Genomic DNA, 27,999 nt, shown 5'->3' on the forward strand with positions numbered 1-27,999 from the left:
GTAATTTTTCAGCGGTGGTGCCCCTTGAGCCTCAGCACTCCTTCCCAAACTGTGGTCGGAACTTCCATCGATAGAGCAGGTTGTCTTTCCGTCCGACCGATGAAGACCAGGACTCATGACGCAGGAGTTATGAAGGAGCAGGAGATGGTGAGAACATTTACAAGAGAAGATCAGGAAACTGAATGGAAGACTGGAGGAGAAACAAGAAGGCAAGAGCTCATGAAGACACTCATGGGGGATGTCAGATGATTGGGTAAGTGTGAAATGCGATGGATGAGAAGTTGAGTGAGTCAGAGATGGCTTATGACCTAATTACCAACCGGGCTGAACACTATCCCACTTCAGAGAGGGAGAGAGAGAGAATGTGTGCGGGACGTTGAAGCAATGTAAGATGTAAGAGGAGAGGCAAGAGGAGGAAAATAAGTCTGTCTACTTGCCCATATTACCATTATCTGTCAAAGGGAGAAGGGAGTGTTAAAGTTACAACTGATACAGCCATATGGATAATGGCCCCAAAATCACATTACTAGGCTGTCAAGAAATGCACGCTGGCAATTTTCCCACGGTTTTTGCGTAGTACTGTAAGCGAGGAGAGCGAAAACAGCGCTGCATAGAGGCAAAAAAACTGCATCGCACATTACAGATGCACAATAGTGATAAAATATAAATAAATGGACAAATCTTGTGTCCTTTTTAGACGTCACATTTACTTACAGTAATAACAGTCAATTATGCATAATTACATGCAACTCACCATAAACCAAACGTATCCCTATAATTCTATCCCTAACCCTGTAGTAAGTACATGTTAATTAATATTACTCAGTACTGAAAAAGGACATTTTAAAATAGTGGGTAGCCTAACACTTTATTTTACAGTGTCCTTGTTGCATATGTTACATGTACTTACCATAGTAATAACTAATTACATGCAACTAACCCTCAACCAAATCCTAATCCTAACCCTATGGTAAGAAGGCCCTACATGTAGTTACTTAATATTACTCAAATATATAATTACACTGTAACAATGACACCTTAAAATAAAGTGTAACCAAATCTTCTTAAAGTATGCCTATTCTTATAAATGTACTGTTTATATTAATGTTGTTTCCGTGTGGTTTAAGAATATAATGTGATGCAATCATCAAGTAAAATGTAACATCATCTTTATACCTTGCACATCTTAATAATTATTTTAAAAAGATATTATATATATAAGGGGTGTAACAATATATCGTGTCACAATATATTGCAATACAAAAATGGAACAATTGTGTATAGTTCACCCAAATATAAAATTTGTGTGAGGAAAAAAATTCAAGTTTTCAGAGTTTTAGTGTCAGTACTACATTAAACTACTATATATATAATGTTGAATATAATGTATAATAATGCAATGGGGGAATATTTGTGGGTCCTGATAATGCCAAATGTCTTACGTTACCAATAAAAAGTGGCCTACATATATATGTCAGAGTGCAAGGATATTCATCTAAAATAATTCTGTGTTTTCAGCTTCAGAATCATGATTTTTTTTAAATTCTGGTGTCATTATTGTACATCTTAAAATGAATCTTAAAATGAATTTTAATTCAGAAATTAAAATCATGCTTATCATAGAAGAGGTGCATTGAAGTTGTTGCATGTATGCATTGCATTGCATTTTGATGTATTTATGAATTCATTAATAGATTTGCTAAATGAGTAATCTGACAAAAATGAGCTTCACAGAGTGGCCTTGTCTGTGGGTGTCACTGGAGCGTGTGAGTTTATGCAGATAAGGTGATGCTTTAAGACTGCAGGATACACCACACAGGAAAAATGAAAAACACCTGCCACTGCTTAACGTGAGAAACCCGCTGTCTCTGCACTTTAGATGAAATGACACGCACCAGTCTCTCTGCTCTCTTCGCAACCATCTGGTTCACAGGTAATATCATCGTTTTTCCTCCTCGATAACACTACTTATTATCGACATGATGTCAATAGCTTGATGAAATTAAAAAAATGTAATACTTTGCTTTTTTGCTACTTTCTCACAGGTCTCATCACTGGAGATGTAACTTTGTCATATGAAGACCTATCTGTGTGGCAAAAACCTGAGACAATACAATGGAAAGGCACAAGTGAAAACATCACCTGTCACATTAAAGTTCATTCACAAGCTAAAAGAATATTGGTTAAGTGGTTGCAAGATAATCAAACTGAAATGAAGAGTGAAACAATTAGAATGTCTGAAAATCGATTGTCTTTATCTGGAGCTGTGCTGATTAACGCATCGCTGGACCTGCTGTCAATACCTCTATATCATAGTGGCAAGTATTACTGCAAAGCACGGGTGGATTTACCTAAACTTGGACTCCCTGAGTATGGAAATGGGACGTATGTATATGTGGGTGAGCTTTATTTTTTACTCTTTTTAAAATGTTCATTCTATTCTGTTTAAAGACTGATAATATCATGCACACATTTCATGTAACACTATGCACTCAACACAATTTTTCAGTGCTTAAAAAGTCTCGAACAATCCAAATGATAAACATTTATACTTTGCAGTGCCTAATTCAACAACTGTGACAGCACCAACTCCCACATCTGTGACTGTGACAGCAAACCCCTATAATAAGGACACAGTTATGTGGTCATTGGGATTGGGTTGTGTCTTCATAATCATCAGCATTGCCTGTCTTATTCACATGCATTGTAAAGGTAAAAAAATGGTGACATTTCTTTAAAAATTGATGTTTATGGGTTGATCGCAATGTGCTTGCCTTCAGATTACTAACAATGGCATTCTATAAATTACATTGTTAAAAAAGGTTGCTGCCTTAATTTTTTTTAAGTAGCTACAATCAACTTGGATGTTTAAGTCATTTCAACTTAAATTGCATTAAACTGACTTAAAAAAACAAGTTGAATCTTGTAAAAAATTTGCTTAATTTATTTTGATGAGTTAAAGCAATGTAAAAACATATGTTGTCATAACTTTTTTATCATATAATTTATCACAGTGTACTGATAGCATACTATTAGTTTTTAAAATAAACAAAATTCAAGTGACTGTAAAGTTTAACAGGCTGATTTTTTTTTTTTTTACTAGGACACTGGATAAAACCTAAAGCAATAGAAGGCATAGTGAGTAAAAATTTTTTTTTATATATATTGGCAGAGCTTAACCTTTCAGAAGATTAAGTGTCTTTCAGTGTCTTTCAGAAAAGTAATACAGTACTTTTTTTAAATAAATTATTATTTCACTCTCAGGTCGATGCTACCCGTGGATCACCCTCCCCTGAAACTCAGGAAAGTGTTGTTTATGCAGCATTAAACATTCCTCGGGACAGTGTGAAATCAAGAAATGAGGTAAATAGTGCCCATCAAGAGCGGTGCTTACATGTTTTAGCTTAGTTTGCAGTTGTCACTTTGTCATATATCGTTAGCCTCATAGCATAATTGCCCAAGTCCTTTTTTTTTTTAATATTACTTAGGCAATTATGCTTTGAGGCTAACGATATGTGACCCTGGATCACAAAACCAGTCACAAGTAGCATGGGTATATTTGTGGCAATAGCCAACAATACATTGTATGGGTCAAAATGATCGATTTTTCTTTTATGCCAAAAATCATTAGGATATTAAGTAAAGATCATGTTCCATGAAGATATTTTGGACATTTCCTACCGTAAATATATCAAACATTTCTTTTTGTGAGTGAACGCAGCACAATCGCGCACATAAATGGACAACTTTTTTGGCACCCTCAGATTCCAGATGTTCAAATAGTTGTATCCCGGCCAAATATTGTCCTGTCCTAACAAACCATACATTAATGATGTATAAATCTCAATTTCAAAATTGTGACCCATGTGACCCATGGTTTTGTGGTCCAGGGTCACATATCATATATGTGCATTATATATCCAGATGGAATTATTATGTCATGTTATAAAACTTGTCTTACAGAACAGTGCAGCTCTGGCACTCTCTTCAGAGACCTGCACAGAGGACTCAGTGACATACTCTGAGGTCCGGGTAAAGAAAGGACCAAACGATGAAGGTTGAGCACTGTAATCTTTTTCGCCTTGGATACGGGACAGGGTTGTTTTAATGGGACTTTAAGCTTCTGGTCCTGTTTGATTTTGTCAAGGTATTGCTGTAAATACTATAAATGTTGATATAGTTTTCAATGGTTTTTCTTCATGTACTACTCATGAAGGCTTAATTATTAAGTGCTGTTGTTAAGGCTCACATTTGAGCCTGTTTGTGCTCAAGGTAAATACAATTATACAAACATCTGATATAACCTTCAAATACTTTTTCTTGTTTTTTTTTTCCAGTGATCAGGATAGAGTTCTTTAAAAGGACTAAAAACTAGGACTAGCTTTAAGTGGACTGAGTTTCAAAAAGATTTTATATAGGAATTAGATTGCAGTTTTTAAACAAGCAAAAACAGTTTAGTTTCCTAGTTTTTGTAGCAATAAGCATACATGAAGATAACAAGAAATGTTAATTGACATAGAGATGTTTATCGTAAAAGACTGATGTGTTACCGCCTACACAACCCCCGTTTAGAAGCTTAGCGGTAAAAGCCCTAATCATATGACGTGCTTCAACAATAAGATAATGCTGTTTCATCCTGACAGATATCTTTAGTTTCATGTATTTTCACAAGTGTCGCTTAAATACAGATGTCTATGCGGGGGTGTTCAGTGAGCGGTTTCAGAAGAGAGATTCAGTAGCAGACTGTAGGAGATTTGACAAGCCATAGGTCAATAAAAAAAGACTAAAAAAGACTAACATCAACAGGCAACGTCTGGCATGAAGTGAGTCATCCGTGCAGTGTTAAACCCTGTAGGAGTTCTGAAATTTGAAATAACTGAATTGCCATTTCCAAATATACTTTTTTATTTTATTTTTTATTTCATTTTTTTTTTTAGAGAGGGTCAAGCTTCAAACAAGAAACATTAAAACTTTCAATTATTAACAGCCGTCCTGTTTACTTCATAAAAAGTGTTATTAGTGTTGCTTTTTTTTTTTTAAACCAGTACCAGAATCTTCATTTAATTGAAGTATATTCATATTCAAATTATTACAAGACTTTAAACCTCTAAAAGAGATTAATGGAATTGTGTTACGAATATAAACTTGGTAAAAGCAATGTAACAGCGTGGAAATAGGGGTTACAATTCACATTTTAAATCATCTTACTGAAGATAATACATTAGATCATGACAGCATCAGACATGCATTCGCTCTCTAACACACACACACACACACACACACACACACACACACACACACACACACACACACACACACACACACACACACACACACACACACACACACAATAGTAGCATCATTCACATTGCCTTCTGTCAACAAAAAAACACAAAATAAAACAGTTCAAGTTCATCAAATCATGGAGAAAAAAAAAAAAAAACATTTTTGGACATAAAGAATACCATGCGTTCGCGTTCTCGAGTGTAAAAAAACCTCTTAATCACGCTGATAGATCTCACCAGATCAAAAAGACAGTATATACAATATTTTACACAAACAAGGTCAAATCTAAGTCTGAGAAATATGTTCTCCTTGTAATTACTGCTATTTTCATGATCAGTGTAATAAATCCAGTTGCAAAACTAACAAAATATACATTTTGATGTCCCATCACACTATATTCTTCAGTAGAAAATGTACCAAATGCATCTGAAAGTGATTTAGTCTTTTAAATACACTACAAAGATCCACATAGATTTGACACAGATTATTGCTCTTATAAGAACTGAAAAGACTTTTCTACAATTACAAGCCTACATGTACATAATCATCAGAAAAAGACAAAACTTTAAACAAGAACTGAGAGAGAGAGAGAAAAGAAACTAAGACAAAAATACACTTAAGTTGTTAGCATTTTAAACTGAGAAATAAACTAATTATTTACAGGTTTAGCTCTATATAAGAGGAGCAGGAGGTTAGTTAGACTGATATGACAGTAATTCATAAAACAGGAAATATGTCACATCACATTATTAGTGTTGCAGCCACCATTCCATCAGCTTAGGGCTGATTCATCTCATCCAAAACCATTTAATGACAGAGAGCTTGATAAAATAACAATAAAACCCTGCGGCACGTAGAGTGCATCCATTATATTCGATTGAGATCACATACTTTAAAAATCCTTCCTTATGATGTAGGGAAGACGTCCGAATGATGAACACTGTTGTACCTGTCACTCATTTCAATGGTAGCCGTTAGTAAATGCCGTAGCAATCAGAGGGCCCTGTGAAGGTAAAAATAAAGCATTGTAATTGAAAAGACACAGGAAAAACAAATGATTTATTAAATTATGCATCGTGTGCATCAGATGTTCTCCATCAATGATGTGACACTTGTTTTTTAAACTCCAAAATACATAAAAAAAAATGCAATGACTTGAACACACATCTATTACTATCAATTTTTTGTGTGAATTATTATTATTATTATAATTTTTTTAATAGATAACAATAATAATTATTTCAAAAAAGAAAAAGAAAAAAAAAGACTGCCTACTGCTTATCAATATTTGAAAATATGCCCTGCAGACACTCATGACTGTGTCAGGGTCAATAATTTGACCTTTTTCACATGGCAAGGTTAGTTCAGGCTGAAAAATGTCATGTGGTGTGGCTCGCCAAAAACTACACTAAGAAAAATACGTTACTTTTTTACTTGAGGACGTTTTACAATGTTTTTTTTTAAAACCATATGGAACCAATATGAATACAAAAATAACATTTCTACATTTTTCTTTTCACTTTGTCGACATTCTTTTATTTGTTAATTTTTTGAATTTATTTTTATATTTTAAGTTTACATTTTAATTGTAGTTTAAGTTCTAGTAATTTTATGTGCTTTTGCCTTTTTTTATTATTTGTAATTATCTTTCAGTTTTAGAATTTTTTTACTTATTTTAGTTCACTCAGTTCATTCCCGAAGTGACATTTCTAATTTTCCATTGACTTTTTTTTTTTTCATTTAACTTTTTTATGTAGTATTTGCATTTATTTTATTTCAATGACTTTTCTAATACTTTTAGTTAACAGTAACAACACTGCATTTGACTCACCCCAAGGCTGTGGCTGAATCCAGTGCTTGGAGCGGGACTTGCGGCGCTGATATAGCTACTGACAGTTGAGTCCTGATTGGCCGCTCCATACAGGTCTGCCATCGGCCCAGGGCTGCTGGTACCTAAAAATCCACCTGAGCGAGAAGGAGTTGAGCCTACAATAGAAATCGATATTCCAAAATATCTCAATCACTTTTCATGAACAGGAAATCTTATAGATATATAGGTCAGCCGGATAGTGAAAAGGCGCATTGTGGTGGGTGCGCTTATTTCCTGAGAATGGGTCATGTGTAGGATGTAAAATGAAATTCTCGCACCTCTGACCACAGCTGCTGCTGCGGCGGCTGCCGCCATGGGGTTGTACGCCGTCAGAGGAATGGCTACAACAACATACGCATGCAAGCAGAACGAGCAAACAAACAGGAAAGAGAACTCAATCAGTATCAAGCCGAAACCAATGGGAAAAGTGCTCGCATCATACAGAGTAAGATATGATGGTCTGATAATGTGTGGTAACGCCCGAGTAAGCTTTTAAGCAGGATTTCCTGGCTGGTGGTGTCACTGCGTAAACTTACAGCACTCAAATCACACTTTGCTGCGTGTTGGAATACGGTGAGCGGGTACCATGTGCAATAGCTGCTTGTAAAGCTCTTAGAGGGACTAACCTGTGAGCTCAGGGGGGTGGGGTGATGTCAGAAGGGGGGTCCTCTCTAAGTGGAATTCTAGAATAGAGATAAACACAGAAAGCCGTTTAAACATACACACAAGTGCTGTTCAGACTACACACATGGTGAAGCGCTACAGGGCCTATGGCAGCACCAATGAGTGGCAAGACATGCAAGCGTACAAGTTAGTGCACATAGAAAGATAGTCTCAGACCGCCTCTCTGAGATTTACAAGCAGCCTTGATTCACTGTGAGTTTGTTTAAATCACTGATTTAAATGCTGTTGCAAAACTGTGATGACAATATACACTACTGTTTTATTAATACTTTTATTCGACAAGGATGCATCAAATGGATCAAAAGTGACAGTAAACATTTATAATGTTATAATATTTAACATATTAAATATAATATGATTGGAATATTTCCATTTCAATAAATTCTGTTCTTTTGAACTTTCTTTTCATCAGAGAAGCCTGAAAAAAATAATAATAATCAGTTTCCACAAAAATATTAAGCAAAACTAAATAAAAAAATATTTATATATATATATATAAAAAAAAACCCCATATAATCTAATATATGTGTTGTTTTTAAACATAATATCTGATCACAAAATGGGAATTTTTTTTTTTTATTACAATTAGTATTGTGCATTTGCAAATTGTGTGACATCAAATGCTTTATCAATACCGCATGTTCACAAGCATATTTAGCAACTAGTCGGCTATGTTACCTAATGTTGGCAACAACCTACCATTATATAATGCTCGCTGAATTGTGTATGCAATTATACACTGACAATCAATCACTTCCTGGTTCAAAAACCCAATATTTGATTTGCTATATACCTGAGTGTCTAAAGATTCATTCCAGGAAAGAGTTAATCCACATGAACCAATGTGTGAAAAAGTGTACGGAGACACAGATACAGTATTACAGTATGAGCCAGACATTGAGTCTTACCGGGGAACTGATATGTGTATCCTGGTGTGAGACTAGTATAGCTGCGGCCAGCATATGTTGCTGCCTGGAACCCTGGATACCCTGGGGGAAAAAATGTCACTCATCAAATCATATTAAATTAATATTGATCAATGTAGTAGAATGAAAGTATAGAATTTGTGTATTCAGTATGAATTCTTGGACCAGTACAGGTTGCACTTTTCACTCTTAACAGCAGAGGGCAGAAGAGTCCACACTATGCTTTTCATTACTTGGAGCCCTAATCATCCATGCCACTCTTACCCAGCATTCCTATGCCAAGCATGAAGGCGTCCATCCCATAGGGCATGACACGAGCACGACCTCTTGAAGAGCCTGTGGGTGACATCACTTCCTTGGGTTGGGCTTTCTTACACTCCACCTGTGATTGGAAAGGGAAGATATCAGTCAGTCAAACATAAGGTTTAACTTTGTAACTTTTTTTTCTGAAACGAAACAGTGTCTCAGAATAAGAACTCTCACCATTTTGTTGTTGATCTCGTGGAAGTGGATCTCACAGACTTTCTCCACTACATCTTCATTCTCAAATGTCACAAATCCAAACCCTGAGGGAAGAAAGAGTCCAGACGCTCAGACCGCAGTTTACATTTGGATTTCCACTTTAGCCATCATTATAAACAATGTCTACAGTTCATATACTTCAGTTCAACTTCAGGTGAGAAGTTCGGATGCCAAACTGGCAAAGAAAAGCCCAAAAATAAATAAATATATATATATATATAGACTGCCTTTCTCAGAAATCCATCACAAAAAGTACCATGATACTACCATGTTTTTTGGACATAGTATACATCACCTATCACCATCTGATACAGTCACTGTACTTTTTAATTAGGGATAAAGTGGGGTCCAAAAGTCTGAGACCACAGATTACAAGTGATTACAGTTTATAAAGTTATAGTTATGGATATTTTTCTTACAAAAATGCATTCCTTTGCTTCAGAAGGCCTTTACTAACCCCCTGAAGCAGTATGGATAACTTTTATGATGGACGGATACGCTTCAAAATCTGTTACTATTCACTCCAATTATAAAGCGTGGAAGAGCCAGCATATTTTAATATAACTCTGTGTTTGTCTGAAATAAGAAAGTCATATACACATAGGATGGCTTCAGGGTGAGTACATTATGGGATAATTTTCTAACTAACTAAATATTTTACCTCAAAACATTTCCTTGTTGTAAAATGTCAAAATAAAATGTCCCCACTTCATATTCACATTTAAATGATCCAAGATTGTGGTCCCAGATTTTTGGACTCCAACAAGTATTTGTAAAAATGAATTTCATGTGCTCTTTCCGCATGCCTGTAACTTCTCCATTTTGAGGTTGAATGTTTGTGAATGTGATTGTCCTTAAGGTCCAACCTTAATACTGTAATTATACAGATTTCCTGTGACCTGTATTCTATTTTAAACCTTAGCGGTCATACACGTGTTCACTTTGTCTCCGTAAACAGTGCTAGATTTTCTCGACAAAAAGATGTGCAGCTACATTTTTTTCCAGCAAAAACTTGCTTCTCTCTTCTCAAGTGCTGCTCTTGTCCCCTGTCTGTGTCTCCATGTGCCTCATCTCCTCCACCTCTCCGCTGGGTTGAAAGGCTGCGGTAAAGCCATGCAAGCTGTCATAATCGATGTGCTGTAGAATCGGCAGGGGGAGGGAAGGGCGCTTAACAAGGTTTTAGCCTAAACCCCGATTAACGAACACACTAATTACTCAATCTCTCTCCTCACCTACCGCTTATCCTACAGAGTACAGGATGGAGGGCCATGGAGAGGAGACGGAGACAGATTGGACCAGGTTTAGGAAAGGAAGGAGCAAACAGGAGAATGGCTGCCATTGACGCGCTTAGTTATTTAAAGAAAGATAAAGGGAAATTTACCTCTGTGCCTGTTGGTGGTTTTGTCAAACATAAGCATGGCGTCATCCACCTGTAGGACAGGAAGAGAGAGAATTCATACATTAACTTATTATTTGTTATGTAGCATTAGTCAGTTTTCGATCATGTGATGTGTTTCCTATTGTAACAGGAAGTTTGTGACATGAACCATAACATACTACATGAAAGTCAGTTTCAGTTGATATTAGGGGCATTTGATTGGAGAAAAATAATATATGTACATCTGCTAGTTTTGTCAACTTTTAGTAGTACGCTAGCGCTAGCTTATACAGTCAATAGCTTTAATGCTAACTGACATCCATTAAAGATTTTGATTTTAAGGTTTTTTTAAGGGTCACCCTTATAAAAAAGAAGTACACTTTGGCATACTTTTAAAAAGAGTACTCATTACAGATAAGTGTGAATGAATGTGTACTGCCAATTGTACTTAAAAGTATTTAAAATATACTTAAAGTCATTTCTATTGAAACGTGCATGTCGTGTATTTAAATGTATTTGTAATTGCACATTTGTAATGATGAAGTTGCAGTTTAGTACATTTAAAATGTAATAGCTTTAAATGTAATATTGAATAACACACTACAGTTATAATATTAATCAGGTACTTTACATGTGCTTTAGTATTTTGGTCCACATATCAAATAAGTGTACTCCTTTAAAGCACGAAAGTGTATTTGTCTTGTGTTGTATGTGTGTGCAAAAGTGCGTCACTGTGAGAATACTGACAGATCTCCAAACAGCTTAAGCCTAAAGGTTAGAGGTGAAAGGTCAAACTTAGAGGGCATAATGTGTGAGCGAGAGAGAGGCAGAAAAACAGTTTCAAATTCAATCCAAATCTGAAAAACAAGTGGACAGCCTGACCAATCAACACTTAATGTGCACAAATGCTCACAGTCTCTTGGTGAAAACAAACTAAAAGACCAATAACACTCTCTGCACTCTCTCCATTTCCTTTTACTCATCTTTTATTGTGTGTGCCTGGAAAAAGAAATCCACTTGCCTAGTAGTGTAGTGTGGTTTAATATTACTAGTTATTAATTGGCTGATATTTGGTCATTTTGAGATTGTCGGCTGATAACTGTGTCCACTTAGCCAAAATCTTATAACAGCCTTGCACTTTGTTTTATCAGTGAATAAAATCAATTCATTTTAAAATTAGTGATGCACTATAAAGATTTTTGTTTTGTTTACCAAAACGGAAATTAACGTTTTCATTTAACCGAAAACTGGAATCAAAAATAAAGTTTAATGTATTTTGGGTTTAATGTAATTTGGGTTTAAAGTTTAATGTAAATTAATGTAATTTGGGTAATTGAGTAATTGAACTCGGCATGTTGATCAATGTGTCATGTTCTTAGGTGATAAATCAGTAGTAGAAAATTTCTTCGGCAATGAGCCGCCTCTTGAAAATTCAGCCAAACAAATTTTACCTTTCTAGCATAATTTTTTAACCAACTTGTTTGACTATTGTAGCTTATCCGTGTTGTTTGTACAAAGTAGATACTGACACAGTCAAAATGTGACCTGTATCGGTCAATGATTTCGGTTCTCTAAAACTATTCTGGCCAAAATGAAAATTCATTTTCGTTGCCGAAATTTTGTTGCATCACTATTTAAAATATTTAGTGCATTTTGTACATTTTATTTCAAATAAGTGTTCATTTAATTTCATACATTTTATGAACATTTAATTTTCTATCGTTTGGCATTATTTTATGTTGCGGTTGACAATATGGACATAACAGCAAAAACAACAGTTACTGATATTATGATAGAAATGAATATATTCTCAAGCAAAAGTCCTCCCTCACAACTATGTTCCTTTTTAGAAAGAAATGATATCTGCGAGGATTTTCAGTCAGGATTTAGACTGTACCATAGTACTGAGACAGCTCTCATTAGAGTCACAAATGATTTGCTCTTATCATCCGATCGTGGTTGTATCTCTCTACTAGTGTTACTTGATCTTAGTGCTGCATTTGACACTATTGACCACAACATTTTTTTAAATAGACTCGAAAATTATGTTGGCATTAGTGAAATTGCATTAACATGGTTTAAATCATACTTATCCGACCGTTATCAGTTTGTAGCAGTAAATGAAGAGATGTCTCATCGATCACAAGTTCAGTATGGCGTACCACAAGGCTCAGTACTAGGACCGTTGCTTTTCACTATGTACATGCTACCATTGGGAGATATCATTAGGAAGCATGGAATTAGTTTTCACTGTTGTGCTGATGATACTCAGCTCTATATGTCTTCACGCCCTGACGAAACTTACCAATTCACAAAATTAACGGAAAGCATAGCTGATATAAAAAATTGGATGACTAGTAATTTCCTACTACTTAATTCTGAAAAAACAGAGTTTCTAATTACTGGACAAAAAACTTCCTCACGTAATAACCTAGAATACTGTCTAACACTTGATGGCTGCTGTCAAGTCCTCGTCGTCAGTTAGGAACCTGGGTGTGCTCTTTGATACCAATCTTTCATTTGAAAGTCACGTGTCTAGTATCTGTAAAACCGCATTTTTCCATCTTAAAAATATATCTAAATTACGTCAAATGCTCTCATTGACAAATGCGGAACAATTAGTTAATGCGCTCATGACATCAAGGCTAGATTATTGTAATGCTCTTATGGGTGGTTGCCCTGCACGCTTAATAAACAAACTACAGCTGGTCCAAAACGCAGCAGCTCAAGCGCTTACCAGAACCAGGAAGCAGGGACGTGCACAGGAATTTTGAGGGGCAGTTGCTCTGAACTGAATCCCCCCCCCCCCCCCCAAATTTTTTTTTTAAATTAATCTCGCACTTGTTCATAGTTTTTTGTATTATGTCTGAATATATTCAGTTGAATTTTGCCCATACAAATTGCCTTATCTGACCGTGTTTATGTCCAAACTCAATGCCTCATATTATGGTCTTATTAATATTTATAAAGATTGCAAAACGTCAGAGATGACAGGTTTATGATATACAACTTTGTAAACAGTATACAAAATGTATTAACAATATGTTAAATGTCACCAAAATACACATGAGAAAAAGAGTTCCTCATATTATTGTTTATTGTTTTTTTATTATTATTATTATTTTAAATTTGAAAAGAAATAATCTGGATTGAATTGACAGATGGGGAAAAACTCGCTTAAAAAAAAAAAAAAAAAAAAAAAAACGCTTAAATTTCTGGAAAAAATACAATCCTTTTTTAACCTTTTGGCTTCCCGTACATTCAGTTGTGCTTCTTGCTCGTATCAGTTCTGATGGTACGTATGGTAACTGGGCAACTACGCATGATTTGTAGTATGATTGCATAAAGGGAACAGGAATTCCGGTAGGGAACAGAATCAGCTGCTACACCGGTCGCGTGCAGCGCTGCAGCCACTTAAACAGAGTTTGCCCTTCCTCTACTGACTTTCACTTTCGGTGCCCGAATGGAAGTGAATGAGGCTTTGCGAAAACATTTTTTTTTTTTATCTAGGCCTACGTGAAATTCTGCATCCATTGTACGATACGAAAATTTTTTTTTTTTTTTTTTTTTTTTTTTCGGAAGGGCAACGTGAGTCGAGAAGGGCATATGGGCAGTTGCCTGGGCAACCTGAGCAACCCCCCTGTGCACGTCCCTGCCAGGAAGTATGACCATATTAGCCCGGTTCTGTCAACACTGCACTGGCTCCCTATTAAACATCGTATACATTTTAAAATATTGCTGATTACTTACAAAGCACTAAATGGTTTAGCTCCGCAGTACTTGAGTGAGCTCTTAACGCATTATACTCCTTCACGTCTATTGCGATCTCAAAATTCCGGCCAGTTGATAATACCTAGAATATCAAAATCAGCTGCTGGCAGTAGATCCTTTTCCTATTTAGCACCAAAACTTTGGAACAGTCTTCCTAACATTGTCCGGGAAGCAGACACACTCTGTCAGTTCAAAGCTAGACTAAAAACACATCTCTTTGACCTAGCATACAAATAACACATTATAGACTTCTATAATTCAATTTTAGGCTGCATAGATTAGGTCAGCCGGAACCGGGAACACTTCCCATAAATCCTGATGTACTCGTTACTAGGGTTGGGCGGTATTACGGTAATATCGGATACCGCGGGATCTTAAAATAGCACCGGTATCAGTTTCAATACCGTCATTAACGGCACTTATATAGCCAATAATATATATAATTTATTTATTGCCTAAAAAATGCTTATGTTTTGGCAATATTTCTGGTTCCAACCGAATGAGAAGGGAAAAGCGGTAAATACTGACGAGGCAATTTGTAAATTGTGCAATAAAAAGGTGACCGCGAGAGATGTAAACACCTCTAACGTAGCATCTCCGAAACAACCGCCCACTCACTGCTGCCAGGATACATAAGCGCATTAAGTTTCGTATTTGTTAAAATATTATAATGTTATTTTTTCCATCTTTGTTGATTATGAAAAGTGAACAGCACAAATAAGATGGGATGCATCGGGAGTCAGACGATTTGACCACTTCAATAAATTTAGTTTTGTAAAAGGCCTCTTTAAAACGAATTTCGTTTTGTATAAATTGTATCTAAATTTTTATAAAATTTTCATCAACCAATATTGCCTGGATTTAATATAATCATGACATGATGGGCATGCCGCTGTCACTTGCATTGAAATCTCATAAAAAAGGCTATGCCTCACAGACATGACAAATAAATAAAGCTTGAAATTTCTTTAAACGAAACAATTAAAAACGAAAGAAATAGGCAACTCACTGATTAGGCTAAGTAATCCATGATGTGCATTTCTCTCGTTCATACAGAGATGCGATCGTCAATTTCATTAAACGAAACAATTCAAAACGAAAAGAAATATAGTCTGATTAATCAATGGTGTGCATTTCTCTCTATAGCGTTCACTACAGAGATGGCGATCGTCAATTTCTTTAAACGAAACAATTCAAAACGAAAAGAAATATAGTCTGATTAATCAATGGTGTGCATTTCTCTCTATAGCATTCACTACAGAGATGGCGATCGTCAATTTCATTAAACGAAACAATTCAAAACGAAAAGAAATATAGTCTGATTAATCAATGGTGTGCATTTCTCTCTATAGCGTTCACTACAGAGATGGCGATCGTCAATTTCTTTAAACGAAACAATTCAAAACGAAAGAAATAGGCTACTCACTGATTAGGCTAAGTAATCCACGATGTGCATTTCTCTCTAGGCGCATTCATACGGAGATGCGATCGTCAATTTCTTTAAATGTAACAATTCAAAACGAAAGAAATAGGCTACTTACTGATTAGGCTAAGTAATCCACGATGTGCATTTCTCTCTAGGCGCGTTCATACGGAGATGCGATCGTCAATTTCAGTAAACGAAACCATTCAAAACGAAAATAAATATTCTGATTAATCAATGGTGTGCATTTCTCTCGAGGCGCGTTCATACGGAGATGGCGATCGTCAATTTCTTTAAATGTAACAATTCAAAACGAAAGAAATAGGCTACTTACTGATTAGGCTAAGTAATCCACGATGTGCATTTCTCTCTAGGCGCGTTCATACGGAGATGCGATCGTCAATTTCAGTAAACGAAACCATTCAAAACGAAAATAAATAGACTAGCCTACTCTCTGTAATCCATGATGTGCATTTCTCTCTACAGCGTTCACTATGGAGATGCCGATCGTCAATTTCTTTAAACGAAACAATTCAAAACGAAAAGAAAAAGGCCACTCTCTGATTGTGTAATGATGTGCATTTCTCTCAATAGGCGCGTTCACTACAGAGATGGCGATCGTCAACTTCCATCTTTGCAGAAAAGTTGTATTAATAAAAATCAATGGACACGCGTCACCGGATTACAAAGGCACTTCTTGCTTGTTGCACGCACACAGATATTATGTTGAATAATGGTGGGCTTCGGCTCATAATAACAGTTCATGCCGTCGGCCTGACTCAGACACAACGTGCAGGGGTTGGGCTTGATTTTTTTGTTGTTTTTTTGCCCGATCTGGCATTCAGTTTCTGAACGGTGTAGGCACAAGCCAACAGTTTGGTGACGCCGTCTGAGCCCATTATGTCATAATTTTTAATTAGTCACAGTAATACCATATACCCCGGTAAAATAGGGAGGCGGTTTGACGGTTTCAAAATTCGAATACCGCCCAAGCCTACTCGTTACATCATAAGAAAAATGGCGTCTACACTAATATTAGTCTCTCTGTTTATCCGAGGTTTACCACAGTCCACCGGATCCAGGCCGTATCTAGATCTGATGAAGGACCTGCGCCTGGACGCGACGACAACGCAGTCCTGAAGTGTCAACTAGTCTCTGCCCTGTGAAGGCCTCCCTCCCCTCCCTTTACCTCTCTACAGATGAAGGGATAATTCTGGTTCGCGTGGCTACGCAAAGCGATAAAAATTCTGTATTATAAATTTTAAGGCCAGACAAGTAGTATGTTGAGGGTTGGTTTGTAGCGAAGGACTACACGCCTGCGCACATATATTCAAACGCGCATACCTATAGACTGAACTCGTAATGCGCATGTGCACGCCATCAGCGTTCTCACAGGTTCGCGTTTTTAAAGTTTGCGCAGAGAGAACTTAAGAGTTTTCTGTTAAAACGGTGTTGTGTTAGCAGCCCCTAAGTTGATAACTAATGATCGTTGCGACGGAAGTGAATCAATCAAAACTAACGTTAGCTGGACAATAACTTTATTCTAGAGCTGCTATAAAGCCAAAACAAACTCTGTTACTTTAATTTCCTATTATCACTGTAAAGCCGCTTTGGAACAATCTACATTGTTAAAAGCACTATATAAATGAAGATGACTTGACTTGATCAGATGCTGTCTCAACAGCTGTTTTCTCAACGCCGTCATTTTATCCACATCGCTATGATCAGGTGCTTTTTCAACTGCTGTTTTCTCACAACTGTAATTTTATCCACATCGCTATGATCAGATGCTTTCTCAACTGCTTTCTCAACGCTGTCATTTTATCCACATCGCTATGATCAGGTGCTTTCTCAACTGCTTTCTCAACGCTCTCATTTTTATTTTGTTATTGAGAGAAAAGCGTGCAACACGTATTTACATAGTATATCCGCTGCAAAGGAATTTCTTTTTTTTTTACCCCTGAGCAAAGAACAAAAAAAGAATTTCGCTGTGAGTATATCAGGGCCTTAAGGGTCAGAAATCTTAGTGTTGCTCTCACTTTTCACACTTTTGTATTTAATATCTTGAAAACCTTTCTATTTTCTAGTATCTTTTGTAATTGAGTTCCAAATTGATTCTCTTCTTGTTCAGTGTGCTTCTTCTCATGGTGTTTTTCTCTCTCCATCGCTCCCTCTCTCCATCCCTTGTTCAAACCAGGCCAGAACACAAAGTGACCAGTGAGGCAAACTAATCTGCAACTTCCCCGGGTGGCTGCCACTATCATCTCTCTCTCTTTTTTTCTCTCTCTGTCTGCATTCCACACTCAAGTATGGCTCAAGAATGATGAATTATTTTCTATCAAAGTCTTGCACCCAAATCACTGACAATGTGTGATTGAAGTGTGATGCAAAGAAACAATTGAAGATCTATAGCACATCAGTTTTTGGGGTGTATTGTTGTGTTACTTCAGTTATGAACATTTGTCCTCCCCCTAAACACACAGTCTCTACCTCATTTTCTCTCCTACACACACACACCCCAAACACAAAACCTTTTGCCCGCTAAATTACTTGGGGACAATGGATGGGCAGGGTCACCGTGGTAACCGGGTAGGAGGGGGGCTGAGGGCAGTAGCAGCTGTTCCATCAAATTAATTCAGATTCAAGTAATCTCCCCCACCTTCCCCAGCAAACAAAACTCACCCCTTCAAACTCTCAAACTCTACCCCAACTCTTTCTGTCTCTCTGCCCCTTTCTTGTTCCCTCTTTCACGCTTCCCCACCAAACTGGCTCAAATTGCACTCAGTACACCTTTGAAAAACCTCAGAATGATTCTTTTCTGTTATTTTATTTGAAAATTGTTTAAAAAATGATTCATTCCGACTGTAAATTCTGATTGGATGAGTCATGTTTGATACTGTTTTAAATTGACTAGAAACAAACACGTTACCGTACATTCAACAATAATGTTCAAATGTTTGGGGTCAGTAAGATTAATATTATTTTTTTATTTTTTTAAAGAAATTAATACTTTTATAATACGTTTTGAAGTTTGCATACATAAAAGAATCCTGAAAAAAATGTATCAAGGTTTTCACAAAAAAATATTAAGCACCATTTTTAACATCGATAATTATAAGACATGTTTCTTGAGCATCAAATCAGCAATTAGAATGATTTCTGAAGGATCATGTGACACTGAAGACTGGAGTAATGATGCTGGAAATTTAAAATATATATATAAAAATATTTCACAATATTACTGGTTTTACTGTATTTTTGCAGCCTAGATGAGCATAAGAGACTTCTTTCAAAAGATGAAAAAAATCTTAATGACCCCAAATTAATATTGCTGAATGTGCATTACTTGGCAACTATAAATTGCTTTACATTGGACCTTTATCACAAGAATTGTTTATTCTGATTATCATATGGTATTGTATTTGATCATATTCCTTTTGCCAAGCCTAAGTACATCGCTTACCCATAGTAAAAGCACTATACCATACTGCCTCTCAAGGCTTATCTCTTTATTTTATCACCATGATATCCCATAAAGCCTTCACTTGTTTCACACAAAGGCGACTTACCTTTCCGAACTGGTCAAAGTACTGCTTTACATCTTCAATAGTAGTATTCACCGACAGGCCTCCAACAAAGATTTTCTTTGTCCGAGTCACCAACTGAAAAAGAGAGAGAGGGTGAAGAGATGAAGATCTTCAAAAATGACAAAAATCTGGATATTATATAGCACAAGCGTCTCGTCTTGACCATGTTGACCAGTCAGGCACATACCTTAGGCTGGGCTCGCCGCGGGAAGGCAACTTTCGGGTCAATCTAGAGGAGAGTTTGAGAGGAGAAGGTCTAGTTTAGAAATTCTGGAGAAAGAGGAACACTGACACCAACACACCCGGGACTGTAAATGAGAACATCAGTGAGAAGCTCACATCCTCTGAGCTCTGGTTTCAGTTGGTGTCTCTTGCAGGGACATCTGCCTGTGTGTTTTAAAGGCTCTGGCTGCACCCTGCATTAACTGTCCTGTCTGAGAATGATGGTACAATACATGCAGAGTTCAGCGAAGGACAAGAGTGATGAGAAATATGAAAAAGAAATGCAGAACAATAGTGACCGTGAGAAACTATTAAGAGAAGAGTAAAGCTTTGTTCACACTGACAGTGATTTTGTTGCTGGATGTTGGCAGATCGCTGCACTGTTGGTCGCTTGTAGGCATTTCTAATATTATTGTTGGGCTGCGCAATTGGCCGTAACTTTTGGACATCCAATCACAGATGAGATGTATTGTCGGTAAAAATATGTGTCACTCTATTTTTACAATGAATCATTCTGGAAGGAAATAGCTTGGCATATAAATGGCAGCAGTGCATAATACATCATAATAACCGTTGCATATTCATACAAATCATAATTTAGAAAATGATATACACTACCGTTCAAAAGTTTGGGGTTGGTAAGTGTTTTTAAAAGAAATCTTTTACGCTCATCAAGGCTTGATTTACTTTAACCAAAATACAGTAAAAAACGTAATATTATTAAAATAACTTTTCTATTTCAATATATATATAAAAAAAGATTCCTGTGATTCCTGAATTTTCAGCATTATTACTTCAGTCTTTTACTTCAGTGTTTTTGTGTAAACCTTGATCTATTTAAATAGAATGTTCAAAAGAACAGCTTTTATTTGAAATAGAAGTCTTTTGTGATGTTATAAATGTCTTTACTGTCTCTTAATGTTTCCTTGCTCAATAAAAGTTTCTTATATTAAAAGATAACATGCTCCACTGTCTTCACTCCAACTGTCAGTCACCGCAATGTGACTTTTCTCAATGCTAGCGCTCACCGCCGCTCATGGCAAACTGGGGGATGCTTTGTCGCTGTCAGTGTGAACGGTAACGAGTGTAGTAACGACACAAATGACAGAAAAACAGGGTGAAAAGTGTACAGATTTCTATGAGAGGCAAGTATGACTAGACAGAAGAGGCTGTCATGGCCTCCTGTGACTGAGTGCGCCGGACAAGAGAAGGGTCAGCTTTCCTGCGAACATCACTGGACGACATGAAAAACACTCAGGGAAACACCAAAACCATGTTTCTTTGGAAGAAGAGTGGTCAGAAAACAAAAGAAGGCACAGAAACTCAAGCAGAAAAGCATCCTTGACCCACACACTCTTTTGACAGCCAAACAAAAAGTATTTTGTTTGTTTGTGTTTGTTTGTTTTTGCATGTCTTTCTTTCTATTTCTTTTATTTTCTTTCTTTCTGCAGATTTGAATACTGTTTAATTGTGTCCAAATATGGAAAATGAGCTGGAAAACACTGTATCCAGCTCCTTGAAAACTACTGTATATTTGTAATTAAATACATTAAAACAATGTTGAAGTAGCTAAAAAGCTAGTACTATAGATCTGTGTAAATGTAGCAACAACATTTGATATACTATTAGTTTTTTTGTGTTTTTTTATGAACCATGTGCAGACAATTTGTCGATCAGCACCCGTTGAAACAATCAACAAACTAGATTACAGATACTCAAGATACTCTATATTAGTCTATAGTCTAGTCCATCTATTTACCAAATGCTAGTCTACATCATGCTGTACTGAGGTTAAATTCTAGAAGACAGTGAAGGCAGTACAGCGCTAGCAGCAATAATGATTAGTCTGTCCGAGAGAGGGTTCGAATAGAGCTACGCTAAAGAGCTAGCATCTCTGAGGTAAACTACAGCAGTTTACCAGAGTTGCTCGATTATTTTCATACACCAGACTACGAGTAACAGAGTTTCTTTGTGAATCTAGAGAGTAAAATGAAGAGGCTAAGCTAATCTGAACAGAGATCTGATGCAGAAGCTACGGTTTATGTCTATAGTTTCTAGACTACTCTGATAGTCACCTCCGGTCCACAACATTGCTGAGGCCGCACCACTCCTGTGCACAATCAAAAACAAACAAACAGACACACACACAAACAAACAAAATCAACATACAGCCACCGACGCACATGAGAGGAAGGCTGAGGATAAAAAGTATGGTCACATAAAGCAGATTATTGTCATTGGAGTTGATTTTGACTATGTGGAGGGTGAAGAGACATTGAAAAGTAATGGAATCAGTAGGGGCTTGTATGTTTAACCATCATAGACATTTATTAAAATCTGATTATTAGTGGTCGATCAATATAAGATCTTTGACCCTTTTTCAGCCTTTATTTGTTAATATCCTTTGCGTTTTATCCAGGAAATGGGTCAATGAAATGAGATTATTATTATTATTATTATTTAAAATACATTATACATACAATAAATACACATCTTCTATTCTGAGTATGTATTTACATAGTGCTTTTAGTGTACATTTAACCACTACAGACATTCACTAATAGTACAAGTTTTTCAACTCTTCTACTTTTCACTTTTTCTGTCTTTAATATTTGTTTATATCCTTTGATTTTATCAAAATTAAAAAAATGTTGGTCTATTAATTCTTGTTCAAAAATACATTAAAAATGCAGTTTATACTTACAATGAATGAATGCATGCAATTTTTGAAAAGCATGTTTTTTTGTAATTCTGAATTAAAATGTATTTTGATATTTTTGGGGCCATTAAATCAAATTGTTCAAAATATCAGGGTGGTACACCTGTCCTGATAATTAATAATAATTTTTTTTTTTTTTTTTTTTTTTTAGAATGCAGTTTTTGAAATAATATTTTATTATTATTTAAATAATATTTTAACAAATCTGCTTCACTGCTTATAAAAATGTATATAAACGTATATATGCAACTAAAATTAAAAATAAATAAATAATAAAACAGGTAATGATATCATTTGATATCAAAACCCCTGCAGACGCTATTATCAGATCATTTTATGACAAAGCAAGGTTAGTTTAGGATGTAAAGAAAATGTTTATTACGTTTAACTGGATGGTTACACCAAAGGACATTTTTATTTTAAGATTTAACATTTTGTTAAACAGAATAAAAGTTTTTCAAACCACCTGAAACAAACGAGAATAAAAAAAAGCTAATTTCTAAGAACATGACGTGTGTTACGGTAGGTTAACACGACAACAATGCACCTTGCTTTGTGTTTTTCCGCATACAGACAACGTTGTCAAAACGATCCCCGTTCACACGGATCCACGAAAATGACTTACATGCTGTATTCTGCTGCCAAGCCAGTAGTTGGCGATGTTAGTTTGTAAAGAAACACTAAGTGCCTTTAGACTGAATATGCAAGCGCATAACGTCACTGTTTTCACAAATTCACGTTTACACAGAGACGATAACTGTATCGTGTTCAAAAACAGCCCCCAAAAAGCCGTTGTCGTGTAAATGAACGGCAAAAACGCATAAAAAGTTGTCAGTGTTTAGTGGTGTCATGTAATATTTTTTCTTTTCTTTATCTTGGACACTCTTTATTTGCCATTGACCCAGAGGTCAATATTACAGTGAGAACCTTTCCAAGTATGACTAACAGAGCTAGTACACTTCAGTATTGAAGTGTGCACTACAGATGCACACTTTGTACAAAGATTTTGATTTGTGTGTTTACTTTGAGGGTGTTTTATGCTGTCAATACTTCTCTGTGGCTCAGGGAATAACATTCCCCTTTGATTCACAACTTTTCCATTTTGAGGAAATATAAACATGTACCTACACAGCTTTCTTTAACATAAAAAAAAAATACATACATGATTTCTGAAATACAATAAAAAGGATATATCCTAACAGCATCTGACCACAATGTGTCCTTAAACGGCCAAAATTGCCATCCCTGTCAAAACTATTTTAAGTCAATAGACTTAACTAACCAGGTCAATCCTTCAGGGTCAGTCGCTGGCACCCTGTTAGCAGAATGTGTATCAATCACATGAAGATAAACACACAAGAAAATGACTGCATCATCTACAAGAAAGTTCAACAGTGCGTCCCAAGACCGCTGACTTAAAATCGTGATTTTTATGAGTTGTGCTGCACACATTTCTCTCTTTCTTTCCTGGCCTCCCCTCCTCCACCGGCCCATCGCTGAGCTCGTTAAGCTAATCTCCAGTTTAAAGTCGGCCCAGGCGAGCAGCCATAAGGCACCTTCACAGGGGCACAGTCATAGAGGTAAAGCAGGACAAAGGCCTCCATGTTCCCCTGGCTCTGCCTGCCTCTCTCTCAGGGGGGAGGCACTTAGAAAACAGCACAAGCGGCCACGCTGTGGAAGACTGGAGCTGAGAGACACTTTCTAAATGTTCTCTTTAGTTATTATGTTGGTTTTATTTAAGAGTCCGGCGGGCTTTTCCAGTCTCTGTCAGCCTCGGAAAACGGTTCGAATAGTATGGAAGCTTATTTCCGCCACGGAATAAAAATATAAAAAAGATATCGCAATTCTTATTACTGTATATCTCTTCATTCTGAATTTTTTTGTCTCAAAATTGCAAGCTTATATCTCACAAAAAGTCAGAATTGCGAGATATAAACTCAGAATTCTGAGGGAAAAAGTCAGAATTGCGAGATGTAAACTCAGAATTCTGAGGGAAAAAGTCAGAATTGCGAGATATAAACTCAGAATTCTGAGGGAAAAAGTCAGAATTGCGAGATATAAACTCAGAATTCTGAGGGAAAAAGTCAGAATTGCGAGATGTAAACTCAGAATTCTGAGGGAAAAAGTCAGAATTGCGAGATGTAAACTCAGAATTCTGAGGGAAAAAGTCAGAATTGCGAGATGTAAACTCAGAATTCTGAGAAAAAAAAGTTTGTGAATTCCAAGATGTAAACTCAGAATTTTGAGAAAAAAAAGTCTGAATCATGAGATGTACTTTCGAATTCTGAGGGAAAAAGTCAGAATCGCAGAATACAAACTCAGAATTCTGAGAAAAGAAGTCAGAATCACGAGATGTAAATTCTGAATTCAGAGAAAAAAATTCAGAATCGCGAAACATAAACTTAGAATTCAGAGAACATTTTTTCCAGAACTGTGAGATGTAAACTTGCAATTGTGAGAAAAAATAAAGTCCTGAATTGTGAAAAAAATAATAATAATCGCAATCACCTTTTTTACATTTTTATTCTGTGGCGTCAATAATATTCCACATGACAACTCAATTTTAGGGTAATTCCAAACAAATTACCTTAAGAGTATTTTTGAAGTACAGAAACACACAGTTTCGTTGTGGTTTGCCGTGTACTACCTGTTGCCATAGTGCAAGGCTGTTTTTTACTCAAATGAGGAACTAGTTCAAACTTTCAGAAGAGGGAGAGAAAGAGAGAGATGTGAAAGTTTTTTTTCTTCTCCTTCAAGCCTCACCCTCCCTCCCCACTGACCCCCTGGGGGGGTGACTCCACTGTCGCCATGGCAACCAACGGGCACCATTGTCCCAGGACCCGCCTGCTCTGCACAGTGACAAAGACTCTCACAAATAGATGCACCACAACACACAAGACCTCTCATCAAAGTTTCCCATTTTTTAACACTCTTACTCAAACTAGTAATCAGTTTGCAAATACAAATGCAAAATCATGTTTATTTTATTATTTAGATTGTTGTCATTTATAAACTAGGCCTTACTTTAAAAATATATATCCTTTCTAACAGTAATACACCTGTTAGAAAAACATCACACAAGACTCAAGGACTTTCCACAAGGGAAAAATCTGAATTCCGCATGAGTCTAATGTGTTTGGTGAGACTCTTGAGACAAGGCACCACAATGGCTTCCCAGCATACCCTGTTCGGGTCCCCTAGTTACCATAGTGATTGACACAGAATAGGAATGCTTCCCTGACAACCTCATTGAGGAAAGGCTGAGATGGGAACTTTTTCTCACTCTCTCCCGAATTGTTTGACCAAAACCCAAAGTGAAAAGGCATGAAACCTCACATGCATACACAGCATCTGCGACGATAGCGAATCGCTATATCGTGGCATTACAGTCAGTCACAGACACTGTACTAAAGCTCATTAAAGCAAAAAAAATTATATAAAAAAAAAAAATTGTATCTTAAGTATTTAGTTAACGCACCCCTTGGCTAATTGACAGAATAAGCCAAAGGATGGCAATGACGCACAGGAAATGGTTAGCAGAACATAGTTAAATGATGTTAAAACTCACAGTTTTGGAGTCCAGTTCATGTCTGGTCTGGGCCAGAACTTTGTCCACGCCAGCTTGGTCAACAAATGTGACAAATCCGAAACCCCTAGGCAAAAGAGAGATCAAAATTACAACACTGTCCTCCACCCATTCTGTGTAAAAAGGACAATACAGTCAATAATAAAAGCCTTTGTATGTTTGCTGTCGCTTCGCTTCTGGGTCAGGTTGGTTGTTCCCTTACCTTGAGCGCTTTGTAACTGGATCTCTCATCACCATACTCTCTTTCACTTCACCAAACTTGCAGAAGTAGTCCTTCAAACCCTCTGAGAAAGCAGGAGAAGAAGACTTATTTATCACATTAGGGCTGAGAAGCTTAATCAGTGCGGGAAAACCAAGATTATTCGTGGATGACATCAACAGTGAACGAATGACATCATCAATAGAGATGATCTAAGAAGCCTGATGTGAAATACAAGGTGAGGTCATCATCATGTAATGAAATATACAAGACTTTAATGTTAAGTTTAGATCTGGATTACATTATCCACTCTTTAATGATCTATTATTGATGTCTACATCTAGATAGTTGTTTTAAAAACATCAAATATGATTTTCACGTCCAAACTTTAGGCTAACAAGATATTAGGCCAAAATACGCTCCTCAGCCACCTCAGTTACCGACTTTGCTTTTAAGTAGGTGTCTGCCAAGCTTAATGAAAATGTTAATCTATTAAATGGTCATAATAACTGGCAGAATCAGATGACAGGAAGGCTATTAAGAGTTTTGTGGCGTGAACAATACCTCAGCGTAATTCAAAACAACAATGTGTCCTACATTCTGAGGACAGCTTACAGCATGACAGCAGTTGGTGAAACTTTCTCCATTCATTCAGCTAAACCTGTTGTATAGCCTTTGCACAAAGGATCAAGCCAAATTACAGAGCAACCCAATGGATGTATTTTGCCATCCAGGACTGACTACTTGCTTAATAGTTGCATGCATAAAGTGAATGACATAACTGGAGCTGTACAAACAATATGCATTATAAAAACGTTTTTAGAATTATTATGTATCACTGCAAAAAATTGCTAACTTAATTTAAGTACAATCAAATTGGCTGTTTAAGTCATTTCAACTTAAATTACATTAAACTTTACATTACTTCCAAAAATTAGTTGAATCTCGTACAACTTAATTTTTTTTTTCAAATGGCTTAACTTAGTTTGATGGGATTAAGTAATGTAAAAACGTTGTCATGAAATTTTTTTTTGTACCATCTTTAATTTAATTCACAGTAATTTCTTACATTTCAACTCGATTTTAAGCAGAGATTTTCTTTATATGTTATTAAATTCTGCATTGAATTTGCAAGTTGTAACTGATTCTACTGTAGACTTTTTAGTTGGTTGACATATTTAGACAGTTATTCAGAGTTTTATTTGAATCAGATCCCCGTCTTTGGCTGACATGTGCAGAGACTTAGTAAAGTGTTAGTACTCACCTTGCGTAGTCTGCCAGCTCAGACCACCGATGAACATTTTGCTGTGAAAACAACACAAACAAGTGATCAACAAGTGCTTCGCGTTGGCGTATAAATCTGAAAAGACCGAAGAGCCGCATGAAGATTGTCAGAGATTGAAATAACGGCAGTGAGTCTCAGTGAATCTCATCCGAGTGGATGAGAGGTGCGCTGGACTCCGCCAAAACACGTTTCCCTCTTTGTTGAGTTACTTTTTAATTGATTTCGTCCTGACCCTCTTATATGAAGATAAGTAAGAGGAAGGTTTGTTTGTTTTTGTTTTTTTTACCAGGGGTCGTGCGGAGAGTCCGAGGAGGACAGGTTACTTTGGCTGCCTTCCGACTCCATTGCGCGGCTGTGTATCCCGTCCGAGTATGGTGCGAGAAAGGAGGCAGAAAGTGTGGAGAGGGGGATTGGCATGGGGTGAGTTAGAGCTCAAAGCCCAAAGACTCCACCTCTCTCTTGGTCCAGTCCCGACGTGAAACACGGGGGCTCCCGAGAACTGACCGGGAGTCAGTGGATTACCTTCCGTGACACGATGATG

The 27,999-nt window shown here is 36.6% G+C and overlaps 2 protein-coding genes across 5 annotated transcripts; one reads left to right on the forward strand and one right to left on the reverse strand.

The window, feature by feature from the left end:
- The first annotated feature begins 1,657 nt into the window (after positions 1 to 1,657).
- On the forward strand, positions 1,658 to 4,308 carry LOC311278514 (uncharacterized protein). The gene is made up of 6 exons (XM_084389412.1): positions 1,658 to 1,933; positions 2,046 to 2,399; positions 2,560 to 2,712; positions 3,104 to 3,138; positions 3,265 to 3,363; positions 3,964 to 4,308. The coding sequence occupies exons 1-6, from the start codon at positions 1,885 to 1,887 to the stop codon at positions 4,060 to 4,062; spliced, it is 789 nt and encodes a 262-aa protein (XP_084245538.1). The 5' UTR covers positions 1,658 to 1,884; the 3' UTR covers positions 4,063 to 4,308.
- Positions 4,309 to 4,934: 626 nt separating this feature from the next.
- msi1b (musashi RNA binding protein 1b) lies at positions 4,935 to 27,999 on the reverse strand. 4 transcript variants are annotated; one of them, XM_084389408.1, is made up of 14 exons: positions 27,745 to 27,999; positions 27,438 to 27,478; positions 26,177 to 26,258; positions 25,957 to 26,041; positions 19,635 to 19,676; positions 19,430 to 19,522; positions 10,670 to 10,718; positions 9,250 to 9,332; positions 9,031 to 9,148; positions 8,749 to 8,829; positions 7,783 to 7,839; positions 7,435 to 7,497; positions 7,118 to 7,272; positions 4,935 to 6,289 (listed from the first exon to the last, which is right to left on the reverse strand). In XM_084389408.1, the coding sequence occupies exons 1-14, from the start codon at positions 27,873 to 27,875 to the stop codon at positions 6,248 to 6,250; spliced, it is 1,122 nt and encodes a 373-aa protein (XP_084245534.1). In that variant the 5' UTR covers positions 27,876 to 27,999; the 3' UTR covers positions 4,935 to 6,247. The 4 variants fall into 4 exon arrangements, with proteins under 4 accessions (XP_084245534.1, XP_084245536.1, XP_084245535.1 ...); XM_084389409.1 differs by having other exon boundaries at positions 4,936 to 6,289; positions 7,118 to 7,251; XM_084389410.1 differs by lacking the exon at positions 7,783 to 7,839.

This window comes from Rutilus rutilus (assembly GCF_951802725.1).
Source record: "Rutilus rutilus genome assembly, chromosome: 19".
Lineage (NCBI taxonomy): Eukaryota > Metazoa > Chordata > Actinopteri > Cypriniformes > Leuciscidae > Rutilus > Rutilus rutilus.